The 22271-nt window shown below is 34.7% G+C and overlaps 1 protein-coding gene across 6 annotated transcripts in view; it reads left to right on the forward strand.

Moving 5' to 3' along the window:
• SLIT2 (slit guidance ligand 2) overlaps window positions 1-22271 on the forward strand; it is a 257772-nt gene that overhangs the window by 187208 nt on the left and 48293 nt on the right. For all 6 annotated transcript variants that reach the window (XM_084518845.1, XM_084518846.1, XM_084518849.1 and 3 more), the window contains 7 exons: window positions 3430-3580; window positions 10287-10361; window positions 13467-13610; window positions 15526-15669; window positions 16825-16991; window positions 17838-17970; window positions 21052-21120. In XM_084518845.1, the coding sequence (XP_084374971.1) occupies window positions 3430-3580; window positions 10287-10361; window positions 13467-13610; window positions 15526-15669; window positions 16825-16991; window positions 17838-17970; window positions 21052-21120 (883 nt within the window). The remainder of the gene's footprint in view (window positions 1-3429; window positions 3581-10286; window positions 10362-13466; window positions 13611-15525; window positions 15670-16824; window positions 16992-17837; window positions 17971-21051; window positions 21121-22271) is intronic.

The raw sequence follows: 22271 nt of genomic DNA on the forward strand, positions 1-22271 counted from the left end.
ATAGTTTTTAGGAAACTGGTGCATGTATATTAACAATAGCAAATACCTGTAGCTAGACATAGCTTTCATTTGTAGATTACTAGTAGTTCTGATTTCTGAATATGAGAGCTTAGCATGCAGCTCCATTTACAGTTTCTCTCACAAATTTGCACACAACTCACCAAAATTTTACCCTTGTTTAAATTATGTAGAAGGTTGCACCTGCTAGTTCATATTTCAATTCACACCTTTACTTACCTTGTACCTTGTGTTTTCTGCCGCTACTGTTTTTAAAATGTAGCTCCTGAGCTGCTTTTAAACACAGGAATCCATACTACTGTCAAAGAGCTAGTACAACTTAAAATAAATTTTACAAATTAATGTTTTCTTTCCTTTCTTTCATGCTCTACACTGTCTGCAGCTACTGCTTGCTCACTCTCCTTGTGTTTGTGAAATCACAGTGGAATGCTTATAAAGGAAAGCTAATATTCATTAAAGGCATTCTGTGGTGACACATGAGTCACAATTAATCAAAAATATTTTCCATTAAAGAAAATATTACTTTAGATTTGGGGTGAAACAGTAATTTACACGCTGATTAAAGCTACAATAAGCCTATGATATTTTCACAAAAGATTAACTGATGTTGGCCCTAGCTCTTTGAAATATGTTTCTTTATTTATTTTACCTTGCTTGTCAGGTGTGTGCACTGATTTCTTAATTAAAAACAAACAAACAAACAAACACTTGCATTATTTTTCTAACAGATTACAAATAATTTATTGGCAAAATAAACAAGGGCATAATGAATATATTGATGAATTACAGTATGTGATCTGCAAGCAGGGTTTTCTGCCATAGTTTAATATCCAGACAAATATCTACAATAATTGATTATGACACCAGTGCACTTGTTCTTTCAAGTACTACAGGTATATTGTCATTGTGCGGTGTCTGAAGTACTGATTTATTGATTGGTCTTAGTCTTTGTCTTTTAAACTGCTATGTTTAACAGCTCTTCTCCTAATGCTGTGTGATGTGTTACTTAAATTTGCAGCAATTATGTGAGTTCTTCGTGCCTTCATACTAATATGTTGGTTAGAATATGAAGAAAAGACAAACTGAAATACAAAAGAAGGCAGCAATTTGTCAGGATTGGCAGCTGCAAAAAATGTGCTTTAAAGCAGCATAAAACAGAGAGGGATACAGTTTCTCAAACCTGTAGTTACCACTCAATTTCTTAATGAGTACAACAGCTGTATTCCTGCCACAGAGTGACTTCTACTCAACCTTGCCAGCACAACTTTTGTGTCTGAGTTAGAACTGTTTTCTTGCCAGCAAATGTCTTCACAGCTTGTTTATAATATGGCCACACATGCAGTTTAGGTTTGTTTATGTACACTTTTAAAAAATGCTATTCCTGAAAAAAAAAAATCATTCTGAAAGTGCTGCTTCTTGAAATACAGCTCGTATGCTTTCTCTTTCCATCAGGTTATCAGGGAGATGCTGCAAGAAATTCTTTCAGTTGTTGAAGATCTTGTCCCTGAATATTTTAGTTTTTTACATTGAACTACTAATAGTGATTTATTCTGGACACAGAAGAAAAAGAAATTAATTGTAGCCTTGCTCATCAGCATTACAAAATGCTAAAAATACTTCTCTATACTTCAGTAAATACAGTAAAAATATTAACTTTTCTTTAAAAAGTCAAATATATTTTAAATATTTTTTTAAATACGCTATAGTGAGATCTTGCTCTGTAGATACTAGAAATTCCTTATAGAATTTCAGCATATTAATTTGGAAGACTAAATGTTAAACAAATATTAAATCATGAATTTAAAAAAGTAGTTTATCTGCTAGCTCATACAAATATTCCAACTAGCTATGTCGTATGTGTTACTTAGATATTTGCAAATGCTAATCATAATAATAAATGACGACTGCTTTTTCTTCCCTTGAGCTATCTGTTTCTCCCATGTTTCTTTGGTTTATTAAGTATTTTAAGTGGCATAGTGTGCATATACATTCAAAGAAGCAGAACAGCTTCTAACAAACAGATTTGAAACAATGAAGAGATGTGCATGGGAGACATAATTTTCCTATATGAAATTTGTAATTAACCCCAATCTTTTCTTCATTTTTTAATGCCACTTAAAATTAATTATTTTTTCTCTCTGCTGAAGATGGTACCCCTTAGCAACATCCCCTAATCAAACTAAAGTTAAGTAGGGAACATGAGAGCTTAGTTCATGTTTTTGTCTTAATTGGGATTACTCTGTCTTTCTTTCCTTCTTGGCTATCTTTACTTTTGCAGGAGTTCACCATTTTGGCTGTAAGTAAAGTTCAGTGTCTGAGCTAAATCACAATGTACCTCCCAGCCCTGATGCACCTTCTACTAGTCTTTTCACCTTTGTCCAGGAAGAACCCACAGGTCCTTTCAGCTTCTCTTTGTTTTCTTTGTCACCTACCCTCAGTTCCTTACTGGATGTTTTTTCCTGATCTGTTTAGGATGTTTTCTTTGACTGACTGGGAAATGGTGGAGGAAACTTTCAATGTGGTTCTTTTTCCTTTTTCCTTTTTTTTTCTTTTTTTTTTTTTTTTTTTTTAAATTGTACATTAATTTAATCTGTGACAGTAATACTGTTACTGTGGCACTGGACATTCAGTGAAAAGAATGCCATGTCATGTAAGCAAGTATTAAACTTCAAATGCTTCTATAACTTATACCTACGCCTTCCTCTTTTCCCTTGCTCTTATCCTTGGCCTAATGGATGCAGTTATGATAATGTAGCGAGATTTTCTGTTGTGCTTGATCTAACCATGTGGTTGTGAGGTATGAGTAAAACATGGTTCTGTCAAGCACCATGGAACGTCACGCAGCTTTCTACAGCATGGCATGCTGCTGAGGCTTAAGTCAGGATCACACATTTTTTTTAAATTAAAGCTGAAGATAAGACTTTCAATCTTATGTGTTTGAGACGATGTGGAGGGCTGGGACAATAAAAAAAAAAATAATCACAGAGGTTAATGAAGTCCAGTCAACAATACAAATTTGTAACACAAGAAAGAGAAAAGGTGGCATTTATTCTTGATACTGTGAAAGAAAATAAATTCTAAAAGAATTAGTGGCATTTGTGTGATTAGCTATAAACAAGGCTAGATTGGCTGACAACACAATCAGCAGAAAGTACAGCTGTGAAAAGCTCAAGTTATGTTATCCTGTTATGTGAAATTAGTCACGGTTTCTTTTTCTAGCATATCTTAAGCCCCTATACTTAACCCTCTCTTAAAGCCCCTGTGTCTGTTCAGTATCACAAAGTTTATCATATACTTCCCAAGTTGCCCACCCATTATCTGCATTGCAGACATCTTTTCAACCTTCTCAAAAGAAACAAATCTCCTACTTTATTGACTCAGTATTTGTATTTTGACTTGACTCTTCCACAGGCACTGAAGATTACAGATCCAAATTAAGTGGAGACTGCTTTGCAGATTTGGCTTGCCCTGAGAAATGTCGCTGTGAAGGGACCACAGTGGACTGCTCCAATCAGAAACTCAACAAAATACCTGATCACATCCCCCAGTACACAGCAGAGTTGTAAGTTGAACCCATAATAAAGCATTATTTGCTTAAGGAAAGACTATCTAAAATTTTCAAATATGAAACCACAGCTTTACTTTTCTGAATAACAAAAGTTTACCTGTGTTGAATTTCAAAGGTTATGTTAATAACCTCAGATGTTAATAAAAATGAGTTATGCACAATTTCTGTACCATTAAGCCTTAAAAATTATGATAAGGTAACTAACTATTCTACAGTGCCATTCTCCAGTACACAAACTACCTACATGGAATTTTTGGAAAGGTGGTGGGATTTATTATGCTTTTTATTTTAACTACAATGTCAAGTAGGACATCCAGCAACCAGGGTTCCATCTTAAAAAGCACTACCTAAGTGTTAAATAAAACAGAGCTGACTCTTGTTATGCAAAGCTCACATTATGTGTCAGGCAGGAGACCAGAGGAAGATAAACCAGACAAGACAGAGTTGGACAGAGTTGGGTTAAGATGAGATAATAATATAATGAACAGAGATGAGCAGAAAAGATGTCACAGATTATTACTTGCTTAACAAGTGCCATATGGGAATGATCTGTAGGCATTACAACTGAAGTAGTATTCAAGGAGGGATTCAAAGATAAAATTAAGACAGCTTTACAAGCTTTTCCCATGTGCAAAGCACAGTGAAGGGAATGCAGAGAGATGCTTGAAGAATCAACAGGAAGGCAGGAGATGAAAGTGGCCATCATTGGCAGAGCAAAGAAAGGAGGAAATAGCTGTTTTTCTTGGAAGATTTAATGTAAAGAAGAAGGCAGAATGTTAAGGTGCAAAAGATGTACTTTGATTTGATGTAGTAGAGGGGGGGACAGAGAGATGGAGACAGAAGTGCTGTGATCAAGTTGTGACCCACAAGGGTGAGATGAGAAACAGTATGGCAAATATCTTCAAAGACAGTCTGCAGCTGGCATCAAAGCAACTGTAGAGCAATGAATAATGAGACCATGGTTAGGGATATTGAATGTCTGGATGGGAAAAGGAATTTTAAGTTGAAATATTGTATAAATAGAGATGAAGATTTTTGTCTGACTGAGCCAGGAGAAGGAGTTGAACTTGGTGATGTTAGAATTACAGATCTGAATGGCAATTCTGATTGTACCTAGAATGATAACAGATTCAAGAGAAAAAACGGCATATGTGGTAGAACCAAAGTGTAGTTTTTGGCCACATTTAAACTGGTGATTTCACTGTAAAGTTCAAAAGAAGACAAAAATACTCATCAAAATTATGTAATGTGCTATAATATTTTGACATTTTATTCTTTAATTCAAGAATACAAATTGATGAAATGGGTAGCAGGTCAGACTGTAGGAGGAGTACATAAAGTAATGGATGTAAAAATTATCGTTACTGAACCAAGCAATGAGAGTTGGAGTTGCTGAAGTGACAGGCATGCATTGTTTTGATTCTTAACAGGATTCCCATTTAATTCTCTCTGCTATGAAGAAATAATACCCTTAATTTAGTGTCTTAGTCATTGATTTTCCTATTCATTTATTTACACGTGGAAGATAAACTTTGGAGTGTTTTCTTTCTGTAATTATGATCCATATATATTGAATTCAGAAGAAACAATGAAATCATCAACCCTCATCTGCTGTATATCCTAAACTCTCTAATTTCAGGCAACAACAACAACAAAAAAATATGTTTGACTAAAAGATAATTCATATCTGGTTACAGCACTTCTTTCAAAAAAGCATCCAGTCTTGTTTAAAGGTATCAGAGGATAAAAATGTACTATCTCCCTGAGAATGGTACAGAAGTTAATCGTCTCCCTTCATCTATGTTAAAATCTTTTAAAATGAAAACATCACTTTCAGCTGGAATCTGCCTCTCTTCATTTTCCATCATTGCTCCTTTTACATTTTTTGCTGAAAGAACTCTTTTCTATTCAGTACTTCATCAAAGTAAGATGGTCTTCAAATTTAACAATCACTTTTCAACCTTCTTCTTGATAAGCCATGGAGATTGTTCTTCAAGTCTTTTGATGCAAGAAAATTTTCAACAGTCTTGAAAGTATTTTAGAAGGGCAGTGAGATTATTTCTGCATTTTTAAACTTCCTCTAAAAATCCAATTGCCATAGCTTGGAAACAAAGATCTAAAGCAAGGAAATGTCAAGATTTCTTTAGATTTCTCTGGCAAACATTTATTTTTTTCTCAAATATATTGTCTGGAGATCTCTGAGGTCCAGGTTTCTTTCCATCCCTTATCCCAGAATGTTTTGAAAGTAACAAGAATCCTGGAACCTCTAAGACAACATGGCTTTCAATCAGTAAAAGATAACATAAGGAAGAAAATAAACATTTTCTTAGTCTGATATAAGAAAGTATCTTCATTTGGCAGTATCATAATATACGGTATGGAACATGCAATTTAAAGATGACAAATTACTTTTATCTCTGTCATTCTAGAGATGATATAGTGAAAAGTATTGCTCTGGTCTACAGCTCAGAAAAATTTGTGATGCTTCTTTTAAATCTGTTTTTAGAATGCTACATATATTTAAAATAATTTCTTCTTTCTGTACTCACATCAAATGGCAAACTTTGGTGTTTCAGCTTAAAAAATTGCAAGGAACAACAGGAAAGTTTCCTGATAAGGAGTTTGAAGGTGTTTTTTTTTTTTTTTTTTTTTTTTTCTCATCACAGTTTCTCCTACCTGCTTATTTGGCCATATAAACTGGCTAAAGTATTGATTATATAGATAACAACAGTAAAAAAAAAAAAAAAAAAAAAAAAGACTGTATCTTCAAACTAGTTTATTGTTTAATAATAATAATACAGTTCAAGAGCGATACTTGATTGTGAAAGGTGAAAAAATGTTTGAACAATTCAAGTGCTAACCATTTCTATTTTGTTGCTTGCTCATAGTCTTCCAGAAAGCCTGGCTAATCTGCCACTGAAGTATTTGAGATAAAGTACAAGTCTGTAAATGAGTCCCAGAAATAAACTATTTTTCAGGCAGCATACTAATATATGAGAAAGCAAGCATTTGATAAATTACTCAAGCCAGAGTCTCCAGGAGAAATTCTAAATAAAAGTAATTTTAGTCCTAAACGTTCATTTTTTAAAAAATCATTGTACAATATCTGATGAAAAAACAGATTCTAACAAGATAATACTTCATGGTTTTGAAGCCTACAGAATATCAATGCAGTACATAGCCTTCCAAGAAGACTTAACACTATAGACAAGATTTTGGTATAATAGCTAACAGTGAAAAGCATAAAATGAAACTGAAAGCCAGAACATTTAGACATCATCTTCAAATGCTTTTTTGTTTGCTTTTCTGTTTGGAGAATTTTATTCCAAAAAAAAGTACTGAAATTCCACATTTATAAGTATTTTTAAGATCATTTTCATGATCCGGTAATTGGCAGATAGCAACTGTCATTATTACCTTTATCAGTAGAGCAATGGACTCCAGAAAGGAAGATACCACCACATGTTTTCCAATCATCTGTGATAATTTTGATTCCTGTGTATGCAGTATCACTTACAACAATAATAGAATTAAATCTTCTTGCACAAGTATTTAATAATTCCATATCTAAATCCAGTAATCTCTAGCCATAGACATGTCATGTGATCCATGTGGTCATTTTTCTGACCACAAACATATAGTTTGTAACTCTTGATGTCCCTTTTTTGTGGATCTGTCCTCAGTGATGATGCATGTATTGTGGTATCACCATAGGTACAAAGTCTGAGAGAAGATATTATTTGTGTTACAGTTTTAACCAAAGACAATAGAGTGAATCGGCCGATGCTTCTTTTCCATTATAGGAAAGCATGGAGAAACTTCTCAAATACTCAGAATCTTCAATATACATGGGCAATTCTTAAATTTGCTCTCTAATATCAAAAGTAGACTAACACTAGTTTAAATAAATTAAAAATTCAAAACCTAGATATTACATTTGGTAAGACTAATTAGCAGCACAAATATAAGATTGAGGAATAAGTAGGCTGTAGTTCAAGAAAAAAGGCTATTGTGATGTTATTATACATGTTAAAGATGACTGAGTGCCGCTTGGCACTGCTACACATTTCATTTGGGGATGTATGTGTAGGCGTGTAGTACCTTATATGAAGTAATCGTTTTGTAGTATATAACAATAGTAAAATATTATCTGGAATGCTGTGTTACAGACTTCAGTTTTCACAGTAGTTATGGATCATGTGGAAAAAAAATAAAGGAGTCAAAGAAAAAAAAAAAAATCCTTGAGAGGTTGGCCCATGTGAACCTCGTGAAGTTCAACAAGGTTGAGTGCAAGGACCCTCATCTGGGCCAGGGCAATCACAGATACAGGCAAGCACAGATACAGGCTGGGCAGAGAATGGATTGAGAGCAGCCCTGAGGAGAGGGACCTGGGGGTGTTGGTTGATGAGAAACCAATGTAAGTCAGCAACGTGCACGTGCAGCCCGGAAAGCCAACCGTATCCTGAGCTGCATCAAAAGCAGTATGGCCAGCAGGATGAGGGAGGTGACTCTCCCTCTCTACCCTGTTCTTACAAGTACTCACCTGGAGTGCCGTGTTCAGCTCTGGGGACCCCAGCACAAGAAGGACATGAACCTATTGGAGTTGAGTCCAGAGGAGGGCCACACGGATGATCAAAGGACTGGAGCACCTCTCCTATGAAGGCAGGCTGAGGATGTTGGGGTTGTTCAGCCCTGAGAAGAGAAGGCTCTGGGGAGACCTTAGAGCAACCTAGAGGGGGCCTATAGGAAAGCTGGGGAGGGACTCTTTGTTGGTGTTGGGTGGAGGACAAAGGGGAATGGCTTTAAACTAAAAGGAGGTAGATTTAGATTAGATATTAGGAAGAAATTCTTTACTGTGAGAGTGGTGAGGCACTGGAACAGGTTGCCCCAAGAAGCTGTGGATGCCCCATCCCTGGCAGTGTTCAAGGTGAGGTTAGATGGGGCTCTGAGCAACCTGGTGCAGTAGGAGGTGTCCCTGCCCATGGCAGGGGGCTGGAATTAGATGGTCTTTAACGTGTCCCTTCCAACTCAAACCACTCTATGGTCTATGAAGAACAAAAGGATTGAATGCACTTGTGTGAAAGAAACTTCAGGGACAGATATACTAACTTATTTTTAATATGTAAAAGTTTGTTGGAAATAAGAAGAAATTGCCTTTTTCTAGTGGGGTTAGAATCATTTGCAGTAGAGTACAGCAAGGAAGAATTATTAGAATTAATAGATGTCTTCACAAGCAAGTCATTCTATCAGATGATATAGCACTTGAAAGTTATTTGAAAATGTCAGCTTTTATAGAATGTTCGTTGTTTCTGTTGTTCGTTGTTTCACAGAAAAAAAAAAAAAGGCAATTTACAATGATGATTTTACTTTGTTAATTGCTGCTGTGCAAGGGTTTATTTGCTATGGTCCCAATATCACATTAAGTCATACAGCATTCATTTTCAGAATTGGATTTTTTTATTATTATTATTAATGTCTGTTGTACTTCAGTATAGTATAAAAATGTTCTATGTATATCCAAAAACGTCTTCCTGTCTTCTCTCAGTTTGGTTCTGTGCTGAAACTATTGTACTGCCATACCTTCAGAGTTACAATCTTAATTTCCCTTTTGGCTATCACTGAATGTGAGCAGGAAGGAAGGATGAACAAGCAGCTTTCTCCTGTTTTGTTTTGTTTTGTTTTGTTTTTAATCTTTTCTTGCAATAAGGTAATTCTGAAAAGCATTCTGGTTTAAGAATCATGCTAAATTCCATTTCACTTTTTTTTTTTTTTCGGTCATCTCTTTTCCTTCCTATTTAAGATCTCTGAATAACAGCTAGAAAAACATGCTTCCTTAATAAAAAGACTCCATTAAAACATATAGTGTCCAAGACTTATAATTTCTATTTTCTTTTCAAGAGAGGAAATAGAGGACACTGGGTCAGGGCACATATTTTTTGAAATATAGATGGTCCTCTAACCCAGCAGCCACTAAAGGTACACTATACTAGAACAATCTTGACACCTGGGCAGGAAAGATAAAAATCCATATAATCTTTCAGGCAAGTATCTGTTGCTTAGCCTCTTGTTACAAAGCAACACTTAAACAATTTCTTGCACAATTTCTGTATCGATTTAGTGGTCAGAAGATAAACCATGGTCAGAGAAGTGTTTTTAAATTCTTCAGAAGACCTATGCACTATGTTTAAGTCCGTATTCCAGAGAAGCAATGAGCATACAGTAATTATTTCCTTCTTGTAAATAGTGTACTGTGAGCACCTCCAGATGTCTGGCAGACCCGACCTGACATCCTTTAAAGAACAGTAAACTAGTCTTCAGTGGCATATATGTATTTATTAAATATTTTTATTTATAAATTGTCATGGAACCCTTTCCTAGCTATATTTTTGTTTTTCTTCCCTTAAAAGGAAAATTAAAAACATCTTAGATTTCTCTGCAGTTTTAGTTGTATGGTACTTTGTGATCTGTTTTTGATTCCATGTGTCTTATGTATTTCTAATTTCAACTAATGAGAACGTCTCATTAATGTCATTCATGGGAATTATCAGAATTAGAAGTGTCAGTATATACTGAATTGTTCTTTAGCTACCAGTTGAATATCAGCTATTCAGTTAAACCATTCTGAAGATCTTCCTTAGTATGGAACATTCTGTACCAATGGCTAAATATTTTTTTCTGAAATTGATGTCATTTCTTGTAGGCGACTCAATAACAACGAATTTTCAGTCCTGGAAGCTACTGGAATATTTAAGAAGCTTCCTCAACTGCGTAAAATGTAAGTGCAACTTCATTGACCTTATCTATTCAGATAACATGTTAGCTACCTGCTATGTTTCCTTTGATAGTTTTCATCTATGAATGACTCTGTATGTTCTAGTCAAAAATCAAGAATGGGTTTAAATGAATCACTGAGGTAGATCAGAGATGGCAGTTCTTCTCTATGGGACTAGACATTTCTAGTAACAACTTCTCATGGTATAGCTCCAGCACTTTCACTGCGTTGTCCAGCCAGTTGGTCTGTTATGCAGCCACAGCAGGGAGCTGAGCATAAGCTGCTCAGAAAAGATTCCAGTAATCTTTTGTAACTTCCTGTACTACTCCCTAACCAGGCAGTTTTGCCTCTTTCAGCACATTCAAGACATGCATTTGATTCTGTGCTTCATTAAACTGTCATTAGAAGAGGGGAATATCAAAATTATATGACAGAGAAAAGAAAAAAAGGTTTGATCCATGTAAATCCATGTCCACAGCTGATGTTCCAAGATTTGTTTATAATCTTACCAGTTGCAGATGTTATTAACAATAAACCTATGAAAAGGTTTTCTTTAGGTATATGGCAGCCATTCAAGAGCAGATCATTTAGTTACTTAGTGTTAGTTACACTAAATTAGTTACACTTAATTAGTGTAACTAAGTAACTTTAGTTAATTTAGTTACTTAGTACTGTGCTCAATCTTTTCAGGATTAAATCCAAGCATAAATAGTAAATGAAGAAAGGTGTGAGACAAAACAGATTAATGAAAATGATGCACTGCTTTTTTGAATGTAGTTACCCAGTTACTACCACTTGTAAAAATTCACTCTATGCTACTAGTGAATAATATTCCAAGAGGAGCCAACTACTAATAAGTAGTACACTACTTATTAGCCTTATCCACATCCTGTCTGGCAGCTGTCATGATCACAATCAGTTAAATACTTATCACTGATTTTTGAGGTAGAAGACCAAAGATTTAAAAAATTTTGCTTTTTACTTATCCAATTAGGTATACTTTGTCAGTTTGGGTCTGCGCTGAGATACTTAGAGAAAGAATACAGGAATTCATGGCACAGCAGTGTGTTGTACAGTAGATACCTCGTTTTCTTTGTTCCTTAAGCATCTCAGATTAGCACTTTTTAGAGCTACAACATGCCTTTGAAATAAATAAAATACTTGAAGTAGCATACAAATACACACACACATCTATTCTTCATATTTAAGAAAAACAGATAAAAGAGAATATATTTCTAGTAATTATGTATCAAGCTATAAAGCTAGGTTAATAGACATTTCATGTCATCTAAAGCTGGTTTGTCTGCTACTTTTTAGTTGAGGAGAAGGTGTTCAAGACAAAAGAAAAAAAATAAAAAATATTAATCAGTCTGCTGGAACCCCCAAGAGCTTTGAGTTGTATAATTGAGGAAGAACAAAATTGGGAAAATTAACAAAGTTAACATTTTTAATATTAGTGTTCCATAACTTCCTAATATAGTTATCGATTGTTAAAACATTCTTCAATTCAGAGACTGGTTAAGCATGACTGGAAAGTAGTGGGATGGCGATGTTACAGAGACTATACCATGAGTGAATTCTGTATTTGCATGGAGCTCATATTTCTTGTGGAGGCTCAAATATGTGCAAAGGTCGTTCTGCACAAATGACACTGAAAAATTGAGGCCTAAATGTTTAATTGATTTGATGGTTCATCAGCAATAAAGCACGTATATGCACTGCGTCATTGATTAGTTATGCAACATTAATCCTTAAAATATCACTTTAAATGACCCTTAAAATGTGAAGTAGGTGAAGTAATATCCATGCTATGTCAAGAACAAGTAAGGTTTTAGGAAACTAAGGGTTTGACGTGCACAAGTCAGTTGAGATGAGAAATAATGTATTTCTTGCTTCCAGTCTTGTGCAGCACCTTACAGGAGACTGAACACTGCGAAACTAAATGAAAGTGATGATCATATTCTTCATCACAGGCAAGGTGTATATAAAATTACAGCTAGTCAGCACGAAGACAAACTCACAGCTCCTTCTTTTCTATGTCTTAGATAATGACACCCGTTCATATTGGCAAGCATATGACTTTTTATTCTAATAAATGTTTCTTGATATAACAATTAAAATGCTCTTCTAAAAGGTGCATCAAATACTGTTTGTTTTTCTTCCCAACATCATTACTTCGATTAAGTAAAAAGTTTTTAGCTTCACTGTATTTTAGATTTTCTCAGAACATTCTTAAGAGCTTTGTAAAAATCACTGGTGTATTATAACACTGTTTAGTGTGTAGATACATTCTTAACTGTTCTCAACAAGAAATTAAATAGATTTACTTGGAAAGAAAAAAAAAAAAACAGCAGAAGGAGGCAAGAATACAATGAAAAATCTTTAAGAAAATGTGTGTTGTTGAGTGTGCATGCTTATGGTATATATGGTACACATACTTTCCGTTTAGGATGTAATTTCCATATTTAAACTAAAACCCACAAGCACTAAATATTTTGGCAGTGTTATAGAACATTTTCCCACATTTTTGATCTGCTTTGCATGCAAATTGCAGATAAATGAACTCTTGCTTATAAACCCTTCTTTTTTTTTTTTTTTTTTTTTTTTTTTTACTAATGTCAGAAATGATTAACATTTCATTTACTGTTTACATTCACACATTTTATTTACATATGTTGCTGTTTATCCTGTTTTCTTATGTCTACTGAGATGAAATAAAGAAATCAGAGTAGTTAGTTGTGCTAGTACTCATACAGTACCACTTTGTTACTCATTTGTCTAATAATGCTACAAGGATTGGAGACAAAATATATATACCTACATTCATTGACAAGATTCAGATTATTTATGAAAACATGTTTTTGTGTGGCAGCAGCATGTACTCTAATTGCAAACAACTTCCAAATTTTGCTTTAAAAATCTTTAATTCTGTAGTTTAGCAAGGCATTGACTTTTGCTTTTTCTTGTTTGAAGTTGAATATATTTGTTGCTTTTACTCAGTAGCTCAATTATCTTGTAATCTATGCATCCTGCATCATTTAACAGTCCATTTAAGGTATGTAAAAGCAAACAGACAAGCTTTTCTCTGCTTCTGTTACTGTGTAATAGAAACCTGAGCAATAACAAGATTACAGATATCGAAGAAGGAGCATTTGATGGAGCCTCTGGTGTGAATGAACTATTGCTCACTAGCAATCGCTTGGAAAGTGTTCGAGACAAAATGTTCAAAGGACTGGAAAGTCTTAAAACACTGTAAGTGTCATTGTTTGAGTGTCCTTAGCCTTCCTTTCTGCCAGGTATTTTTTTTAAGTAATACTCTACATGTATCTGTCCTGAAAACTTTGATTTTGAATTAGCTATACTCAAGCATATCTTGTTTTTTGTCCCTATTTTACACAAAGCTTATAATAGAGAGTATAAGCATTCGTTAATTATTAATTATTGATTTGGCGTAGCTGAAGTTCTCATTGTGGTTATTAGGCTACAAAGATTATGGGTCTTCTTAAATGAGGAAGCAGTTGAGAATAGGTAAATATCCAACTGTAGAAACGGAAATGGGAATGATCATCTGCTTGAAACTAACAGAATGTTGCATGGAAATTATGCACTTGATGTAATGGACTCTGATTCAATCCAGCTCAACCATTATTGGATATTTTGCTAGAGGAAAAAATGATTCTGGTGGATATTGAAATGTGGGAAATGGTTCTCTCCAACTAATTTTAATGTAATTTCAACAGTGAAGGGAGGAGTAAAAGCACTGTAGCTTGAACTCATTTCATTCTTTCCATGAAGGCAGTTTAGCTCTTTCCATTCAAAATAATAAAAATAAAATAAAATAAAGTAAATGTTTATACTATTCACAGCTTCTTGGCCTTCTTCAGGAATCAGTCCTTCTGATCAGCAGACCAGAGCCAAGATGGTCTTTGGGGCTTCACTTGTCCAAAGACATCAGGCATTCTTAATAAATCAGACCTCTCATTTCTAACTTCTCGTTTAAAGCTGCTAAAATTGTATCAAGCAGTTAGACAGGAGTGTGGGAAAAAAATACTCATTTATTGAAGGACAGGTAGAAAAACAGTAAGCTTTAAAGCTCCTGTGGTTTACTAACAGATGCACGAGAGTTTAAAATAGGTGTTTCTTGCTTAATGTTCTGAAATTTTTATTAAGTAGTAGAGTCATGCTAAGAAGGAATCTGGGTAGCCTAAATTCATTCATTTGAAAGACTTGAGAATATAGTAGAAGTGCTTTCTATTTTTATCCTAAGAAAATTCAGGTCAGAAGGGACCATGGGAGGTTAGCTTTCTGCTCAATATAAATAGCAGTTCTGGACTCATTTAAGCTCAGGAACATGAAGTGGGAAGTAGGGACTGCTACATGTATCTGATTTGGAAAATTTTAGTCAGTTTAATTTTATTGTCAATTACTGATTCTGTTACTGGAAAAAAATAAAATAGCAGTTGGGGAAATCACCTCTTACCTCTGCAAAACCCACTCACCTTTGTGTTCTCCAGTGCCCTCCAACACGCTACTCAGTTCCCTTGGTGTCACTGTGGTTCCTCAAGCAGTAGCAGTCCCTCGAGTCACACCTCTTGGCCTCTGCTTGGGCAGCTGTTCAGCTCCAGCCCCTACACAGACCACCACTTTGGCTTGAGCCCCTGTGTGGGGAGCTGCTCCTTTTGCTATGGCTCCTGTCCAGCTGCTGCTCGGCTCCTCTCCCTCCTCCTGCTCAGGGTGGTCCCTACTTTTGATCTCTTCTCTCCTCCTGCACTGGCCTTGCTGCTCCTTTTTGCCCCTACATTTGCTGCCCTTTCTTAAATTCAGAGGTGCTCTAGACTCATTTGATGTGTTAAGAGGCACCACAAATTCCCCTGAATGGTTTGGTTTTGGCATGCAGGGACCATTGCAGCAGCGTCTGGGGCTGGCTATGAGGCAGCCCTGGGCCTCTCCTCACAGAGGCCATCCCTTCACATTTATACCTAGTACAAATGAAGCATTTGCAGGTATAGTTTTTTAATGCTAACTTCTTTGGTTGCCAAAGTGCACAGATGAAATGTCAGCTAGCCCATGTTGTTTATATTTCAGTAATAGAGCAGTAATAACGCAAAATATTATTGAGCGCTTTGACTGTCCTGAAGCTGAGAAATGCTGAGCCTTATTTTCTCAGGATGCTGAGGAGCAACCGTGTGAGCTGTGTGGGGAATGACAGTTTCACAGGCCTGAGCTCCGTCCGCCTGCTCTCACTGTACGACAACCAGATCACCACTGTGGCACCGGGCTCCTTTGACACCTTGCATTCACTGTCTACGTTGTGAGTCACATTCATCTTTTACCAAACACAAATTTAAACCTTTATCAACATTTTGGGGCACTTGTGCTAATATTTTACCATATAGTTTCATAGTAGGAGCTGATGTCAAGGGAAAATTATGAGTTCCATAATCAGATTTTTCAGAAAAAGTTGTTTCTGGACCATCAAGAAAAGTATGTTTTCCTGGTGGCCTTTGTCACAGCTCTAGACTGGTTTACGGAAGTGCCTAAGCAAGCATGAAAAATGTCCTGCTATCCACGCTCACAGAAGCCCACTAATTTGAACCAGCAGAGAAAGACACATTTGGGTACCCCTCACACCAACTGCAGATGATCTAATCACCTTGTTGTCTTTCCTTTTGCACTCTGCTGTCTGATCATTATTTTAAATTCAGTCAGTGGGACTACTAGAGATATTAATTCATACCTGTTTTATAATAAAGCTTCAGTCTCGTTTAAACAACAACAACAACAAAAAAAAGTGTACCTTTTTATTTAAATGCAGTGCAATTTAAGGGAGGGAAAATGGGGTGAGAAACTGCCTGTCAATTTACTGAAGAAACTCTTTCTGTAGGTAGTGTCATTCAGGAGAGTACTTTATCCCTTTTTTACATAAAAAGTGACACTTTGCACCAAGTGACTAATTTGTGCATATTAAGGATGGCATGTTTATAAATAATGGAATTGTCAATATGTTTATGCTGAAGTAAGAAGATGCCAAAAGTACTGAGACTTCTAGAAGTAAATTCATTTTTATAACTGGCATGTAATCAACGTAGCTGTCACTTTAGATAGAAAACTTATTCTCTGGAGCAAATAAAAGATGGAAATCTTGAGATGACAAATTAATGGAATAGCTGTTGTCAGGTTAAAGCTAATAATGTAAAGTAATCAGACTTCATCTCTATATGAAATTATTGTATTATCAGTACAGAGTGGCTTGACAACAAGTCAAGTCTTTGACAGTTTTAAATTATTTCTAAATGAGCTATATCAAGATTCACTACACAGAGCCTAAATTACAGCTTTCATTTATGGTTTGTACATACTATTGTTTGAAGAACTGTATTTAAGCTCAGGTTTTTGAAAATAGGAATAGCATGCTTAGAATGAAAAAAAATCTGTCATCAGGAGTGAACTTTCATGTTGTTCTCAGAAACCTCTTGGCCAATCCCTTCAACTGCAACTGCCATCTCGCGTGGCTTGGAGATTGGCTAAGGAAGAAACGCATTGTGACAGGAAACCCTCGCTGTCAAAAGCCTTACTTCCTCAAAGAGATTCCTATCCAAGATGTGGCAATTCAGGACTTTACATGTGATGATGGTAAGAAATTTAATAGTTAAAATTTTATAACTTCAGCTTTTGTATGGATAGTTTCATGATTCCTGTAGAATTCAAAGCAATATTTTTTGGAGTGACAACTGGTATTCTTTAAATCACTTCATTGTTGTTTCTATGTCAGATTAAAAACCTTCACCCATTTTTGGATGATTAGCAAGCACATGACTGCTGTATATATCTTTTGAAAAGTTTTTCTTGCCTATGTTCTGTACTGTAATTATAACTTAGAGATAATACAAAGATTACATAAATTGATCAAATGTTGTAGTTGAAATGAGAATATTTTCAAATGTTGATGCTTGAATCAAACACTCTTTCAGGCTACTTGATCAAATACATGCAATTTTGCTCAGTTTGTGACTTCCAGAATGTCAGAATTCCCCTTTCCGATTAAAGAAATAACAGCTTCTGTCTTGCATCTCTCTCACACGCACTTTAATTTCTTAAATGATTAGTTTGTCAATATGCAAGGCTGCAACTTTACTGTAAAGGGACTCTGTTTATTTTAAATTATTTGCTAATTTTGAAAATCAGCATATATTTTGCTTTATTATATTTCATTTTAATTTATGTTTTTTCTTTAATGATCTTTTTTCCAAATAGTAACATTTTTATCTAGTAAAACCAAATCATACTAAATAAAACGTTACTTAAAATGTAAATTATTGGAACAATGGTTTATAGAGATGAGAATATTTTCTATCCTTAGAGATATCATAATGCAAAAATCTCATTTTTACTTATGGGAATTACATGTGGGACATTATTGCTAATCCTGAAATGTCATTTGCATGGCAAGCTTAGCATCTGTTTGTTTTTATTAACCAGGAAATGATGACAATAGCTGTTCTCCACTGTCCCGCTGTCCTGCAGAATGTACTTGTCTAGACACAGTAGTTCGCTGCAGCAACAAAGGCCTAAAAGCTTTGCCTAAAGGCATCCCAAAAGATGTAACTGAACTGTAAGTGGCACATTTTTCCCTTTTATAAAAATCAATGTCAGATATATAGTGTCAGATTCATCAATGAGGGGAGAAGTGAAGAATTGGCTTCCTTTGTTCAGTTGAAATTTATTAGTATAATGCTTTGTAGAGGTAAAGACTTGCAAAGAATCTTGAGAACTCTGAGGTTATGTTTGAATTAGCAATGCTCTCTAAGTCTCAAAACACTTAAAGAACCCTCTGTTGCTGCAAAGCTTTACAAACCTGTGTATGTAAAATCATAATCACTTTCAGAATTTATAACCCCAACTATGAACTGTCATGTCACTGAATATAGTAATTATATTAAAATGCATTCAATTATAGGCAAAAATGAATTCGATTATTCTGTAGTCATTATTTTAATGGGAAAGAATGAAGAAGTTCAACTGCAATTCAAAAGCAAAAAAGACAGCAGTGCATTAAAGTGTTTGTATATTTTCATAATAAATGGAAATTTGTGATATTCTATAAAGACTGGTTTTAATAGACATAAAGTGAGATTTTTCATATAGGAAGTCATGTAATCTGGAATATTTCATTACTCAAGATTAGTTTTTATATGAGAAAAATGGTACATTTTATGCAAATATATAATTTGGTGTGTTTATTTGCATGAAATGGCGTGTTTTATGCATATATATAATTTGGATATGCAGATAGACAGTAAAGCTGATATAAAAACAAGTTTGTTACCTCATGTATTGTTTGAAGATAATGACTGAATAGATACTCACCAAACTAAATGAGTCAATTTTTATGCATTATCAAGGGGAAAGTATAAACCTAAAAAATTGGTTTCATTATCTACTTTGAAAAAATGGTTGCAAAACTGAAAGAAATAGTTGGAAATTATTGACAAGAAAAAAATTTTGGTCATATTATCATCCTGAGATACAAATTGCAATTGTTTAGTATTAAATTATTAATCCTTCATAATGACTGGTTAACATGGTGCTTTCTTCAGAAGACATCATAACTGTCTTTTAAATCACTATAACAGTTTTATTTTTTTAGTACTTGTTGTTATATATAAGATTCTGAAATGTCCACTAGTAATTTGGTGCTTAAAAGCATCCAAAAAGAATTGATCATAAATTAAGAGAAATTACTAAGAGTTCAAATTAGCATACAGCTATATAAGCCTGTAACTTTTTTTTTTTCTTTTTTTCTAATAGAAGATGACTTAATTAAATATAGTCTGGCATAGTAAACACAATTTGACAATGTAAGGGTATCAATGCAATGTAAAATTAAGCGGCTGAAGAGAGATACTTTTGGAAGTGCAAGTGGAACCCTGACTGTGACCGAAAACTCATTTGTGTACAATTTTGTATGCTTTAATTAGTGTCTAAGCATGCAATTTAGCATATTTTTCAAAAGGATAATGAAGGTGGTTCCTGTTAGGAGTTGCATACTGATTGATTATTCTTGTTCATTAGCATGCATAACCCTTCCAAGATGTACCCTTCATGTATTTTGTAAAATATCTTAATAGTTGCTTCATTTGAACAAGCAGGAGTTTTTATCAGCCAAGTGGATGCTTGTAGTACTTCAGTTCTAATGAAGCTAAAGCAATATATCCTAATTTATCTGTCTGATAGAATAATTTCCTCCGAATGCTCATTTCTTGGAAAAGTTTAAATGTTGTGGGTTTTGTTTTGGTTTTTATATTTTAATAATTATGTCTGTGGTTCATTCACCACCATTTATGTAAATCCATTAACATAAGCAGACATTTTGGATTTGGCAAGCATCCAGAAAGAAGTCAGGGTCCGGGAGGAGAGGGCAAGGAGGTTGATTAGATGTAGGTTATTATTTTTTGGCCTGGCAATCCATTAACTGTGTTTGGACCCATCCATTTAGTTAAGTAAAAGTTTCCAGAGATGTTACAGCATACTTAAAAGCATTAAGCTCAAAATTCATCTAAGAATGTCTGTAGCCAAGACTGCTATTAACTCAAGTGTGTTGCAATCATTTGGATTGCTAAAGTATCTTCTTTGTATAGAGATAATGAGGGCATAGTTTTCAACTTGGGTTCCAGGAGACACAAGCAATACCACCTTAATGCCACCATTGGCAAGTTTAACCCTTTTGAGAAACTAACAGCCTTTTATGTTTGTTCCCCTCACTGTGTGCCCTGTATCAAAGAATTGGTGCATTCAGCAGTTCCTAGAATCTCTAAACTACTTGCCCTGGTTACACGAAGAGCTCCTCCACTTTCACTTTGTAATTTCTGGCTGCACACTGGAAAGCTTTTTAGGCATGACCTGTTAACCTTCCTTTTCCTGTAATTCAGGTTTGATGGCTCTGCACCTGTTAACTAACTCTAAGGATGAGCAAGTTTGTTATTGAGAGTTATGAGCATGGAATATGAGCAAGTAATGTAATACAGGCTCTGTAAACCTACAAAGAGGAAGAAAAAAAATCAAACTTTTCTAGTGAAGGGTAATTGATTGCTGTCTTTAGTCCATAACATACTGCAGAGGAACAGGCTTGTGATATATCATTTCTGACACACCATGGGAGACACAGGGAAAAATTATGGAAGATGACCTGAATTACAGGCATGACAAACGAATTTGCTCATATTCAGAGCTGATACCAGCCCCATGCTCTTTCTACATTAAAGGACTACGTCTTAAATTTAAGGTTGTGTTCCTGCTTGCAATAGCTCAAAATCCACACTTAATACAAGTCATATATGTCAAATTTTTGCTTTTCCTTTCACCAATAGGTGTGTATAAAATAGAGCAAATAAAGAACTCAGTTTGCAAAGCTTTTAAGAATAACAAAAATGACTATGTAAGGGTTAGCTGTTGATATTATTACATCATAATATCTGATAGAAGAGTATTTGCATCTTAGGCTACAGATCCTCAGTTGTGTCTCTAAAAAACAGTATTTTTACTCAAGGGTTCTTACAAAATGGGAATATTCATACTAAACTTTCTGTACTGTTTGATTTTAAAATTAAATTACTGCATGGAGATGCTACTGTTGTAATGAGGAAAAAAAAAAAAAAAGAAAAAAACAACTCTTTATTTTATTTTTCTATTTTAGTTATTTGGATGGAAATCAGTTTACCCTTGTTCCAAAAGAGCTTTCCAACTACAAGCATTTAACACTTATGTAAGTAGTTTTATAGTTTTATGTCATCCTTTTCTACTGCTATGGAAACAAAAACAAAAAATCCCCTACTTCATCATATGTTTTTAGTTGTAAGAAAAAACATGAAATATATTATGCCCAAACATATTTTATGATGGGATCACATCCTACATATGACATACTTGGTCACATTTTATAAGCTGGGCTATTTCATTCCAGTCATTACACCACAGAGTAAGTAGTTAACCTGAAAAGAGATGTAATATCTTACAAAATGTGTTAAGGTAATACAGTATTCTGTTATGCAGCTTCATAAAGGCACTGAAATTATTTTACTTATAAAAGAAAGATTCAGTGGTATTTATACAGGAATAGCACTTGCTATGGTTGTGACACTTGAATATAACCCCTTTCTGTTTCTCCAATAATATATGGTTTAATGACTGGAGAGCTCATTTAGAGCTCCTTACTATTACTGATGCACTCTGTGATTTGAGGCAAATCACAACCTGCTCCAAAATTTATTTCATCCACTTCATGAAAGATTTGAATATGATTTCCGTACCCTAGAATAGCAAAGAGGGAGAAACAGGAAGACTGTCAATGTAAATGTCTGTAATTCCTTTGTTAGCACCATAAAATTTGCACCAGCTGAGGTTGAACTGCATAACATTCTGAAATCACTTGTGGTTTCAGTATAATCAGAAAACAAGTAACAAAAGTAGGGAATAAGAAAATCCCTTAAATTTCTTTTTGACTGTTTTTTGAGCTTTGATGCTAAAATTGAAAATAGTTTGGCATTCAAAAACAAGGACTTGATTTCCTTTATTTACCTTGTGCTATGCAAAAGTGGTCATGGTCACAAATTTAAAAAAGAGATGCTTCCAAAACTTTTCATATTTTGCCAATAGCATCAGAAATAAAAAAGAAAGAGAAACAGAGAAAGAGAAAGAAAGAAAGAGAGAGAGGGAGAGAAAGAGAAAGAGAGAAAGAGAAAGAGAGAAAAAAATAGAAAGAAAGAAAGAAAGAAAGAAAGAGAAAGACAGAGAAAGAGAAAGAAAGAAAGAGAGAGAGAGAGAGAGAGAGAGAGAGAGAGAAACCTGCAATATTCTCAAACGTATACAGTGCATAGTGTTTTCCCTGAATAACTCACAGAGTTATTCAGGGAAATT

The sequence above is a fragment of the Aythya ferina genome, assembly GCF_964211825.1.
Source record: "Aythya ferina genome assembly, chromosome: 4".
Taxonomy (NCBI): domain Eukaryota; kingdom Metazoa; phylum Chordata; class Aves; order Anseriformes; family Anatidae; genus Aythya; species Aythya ferina.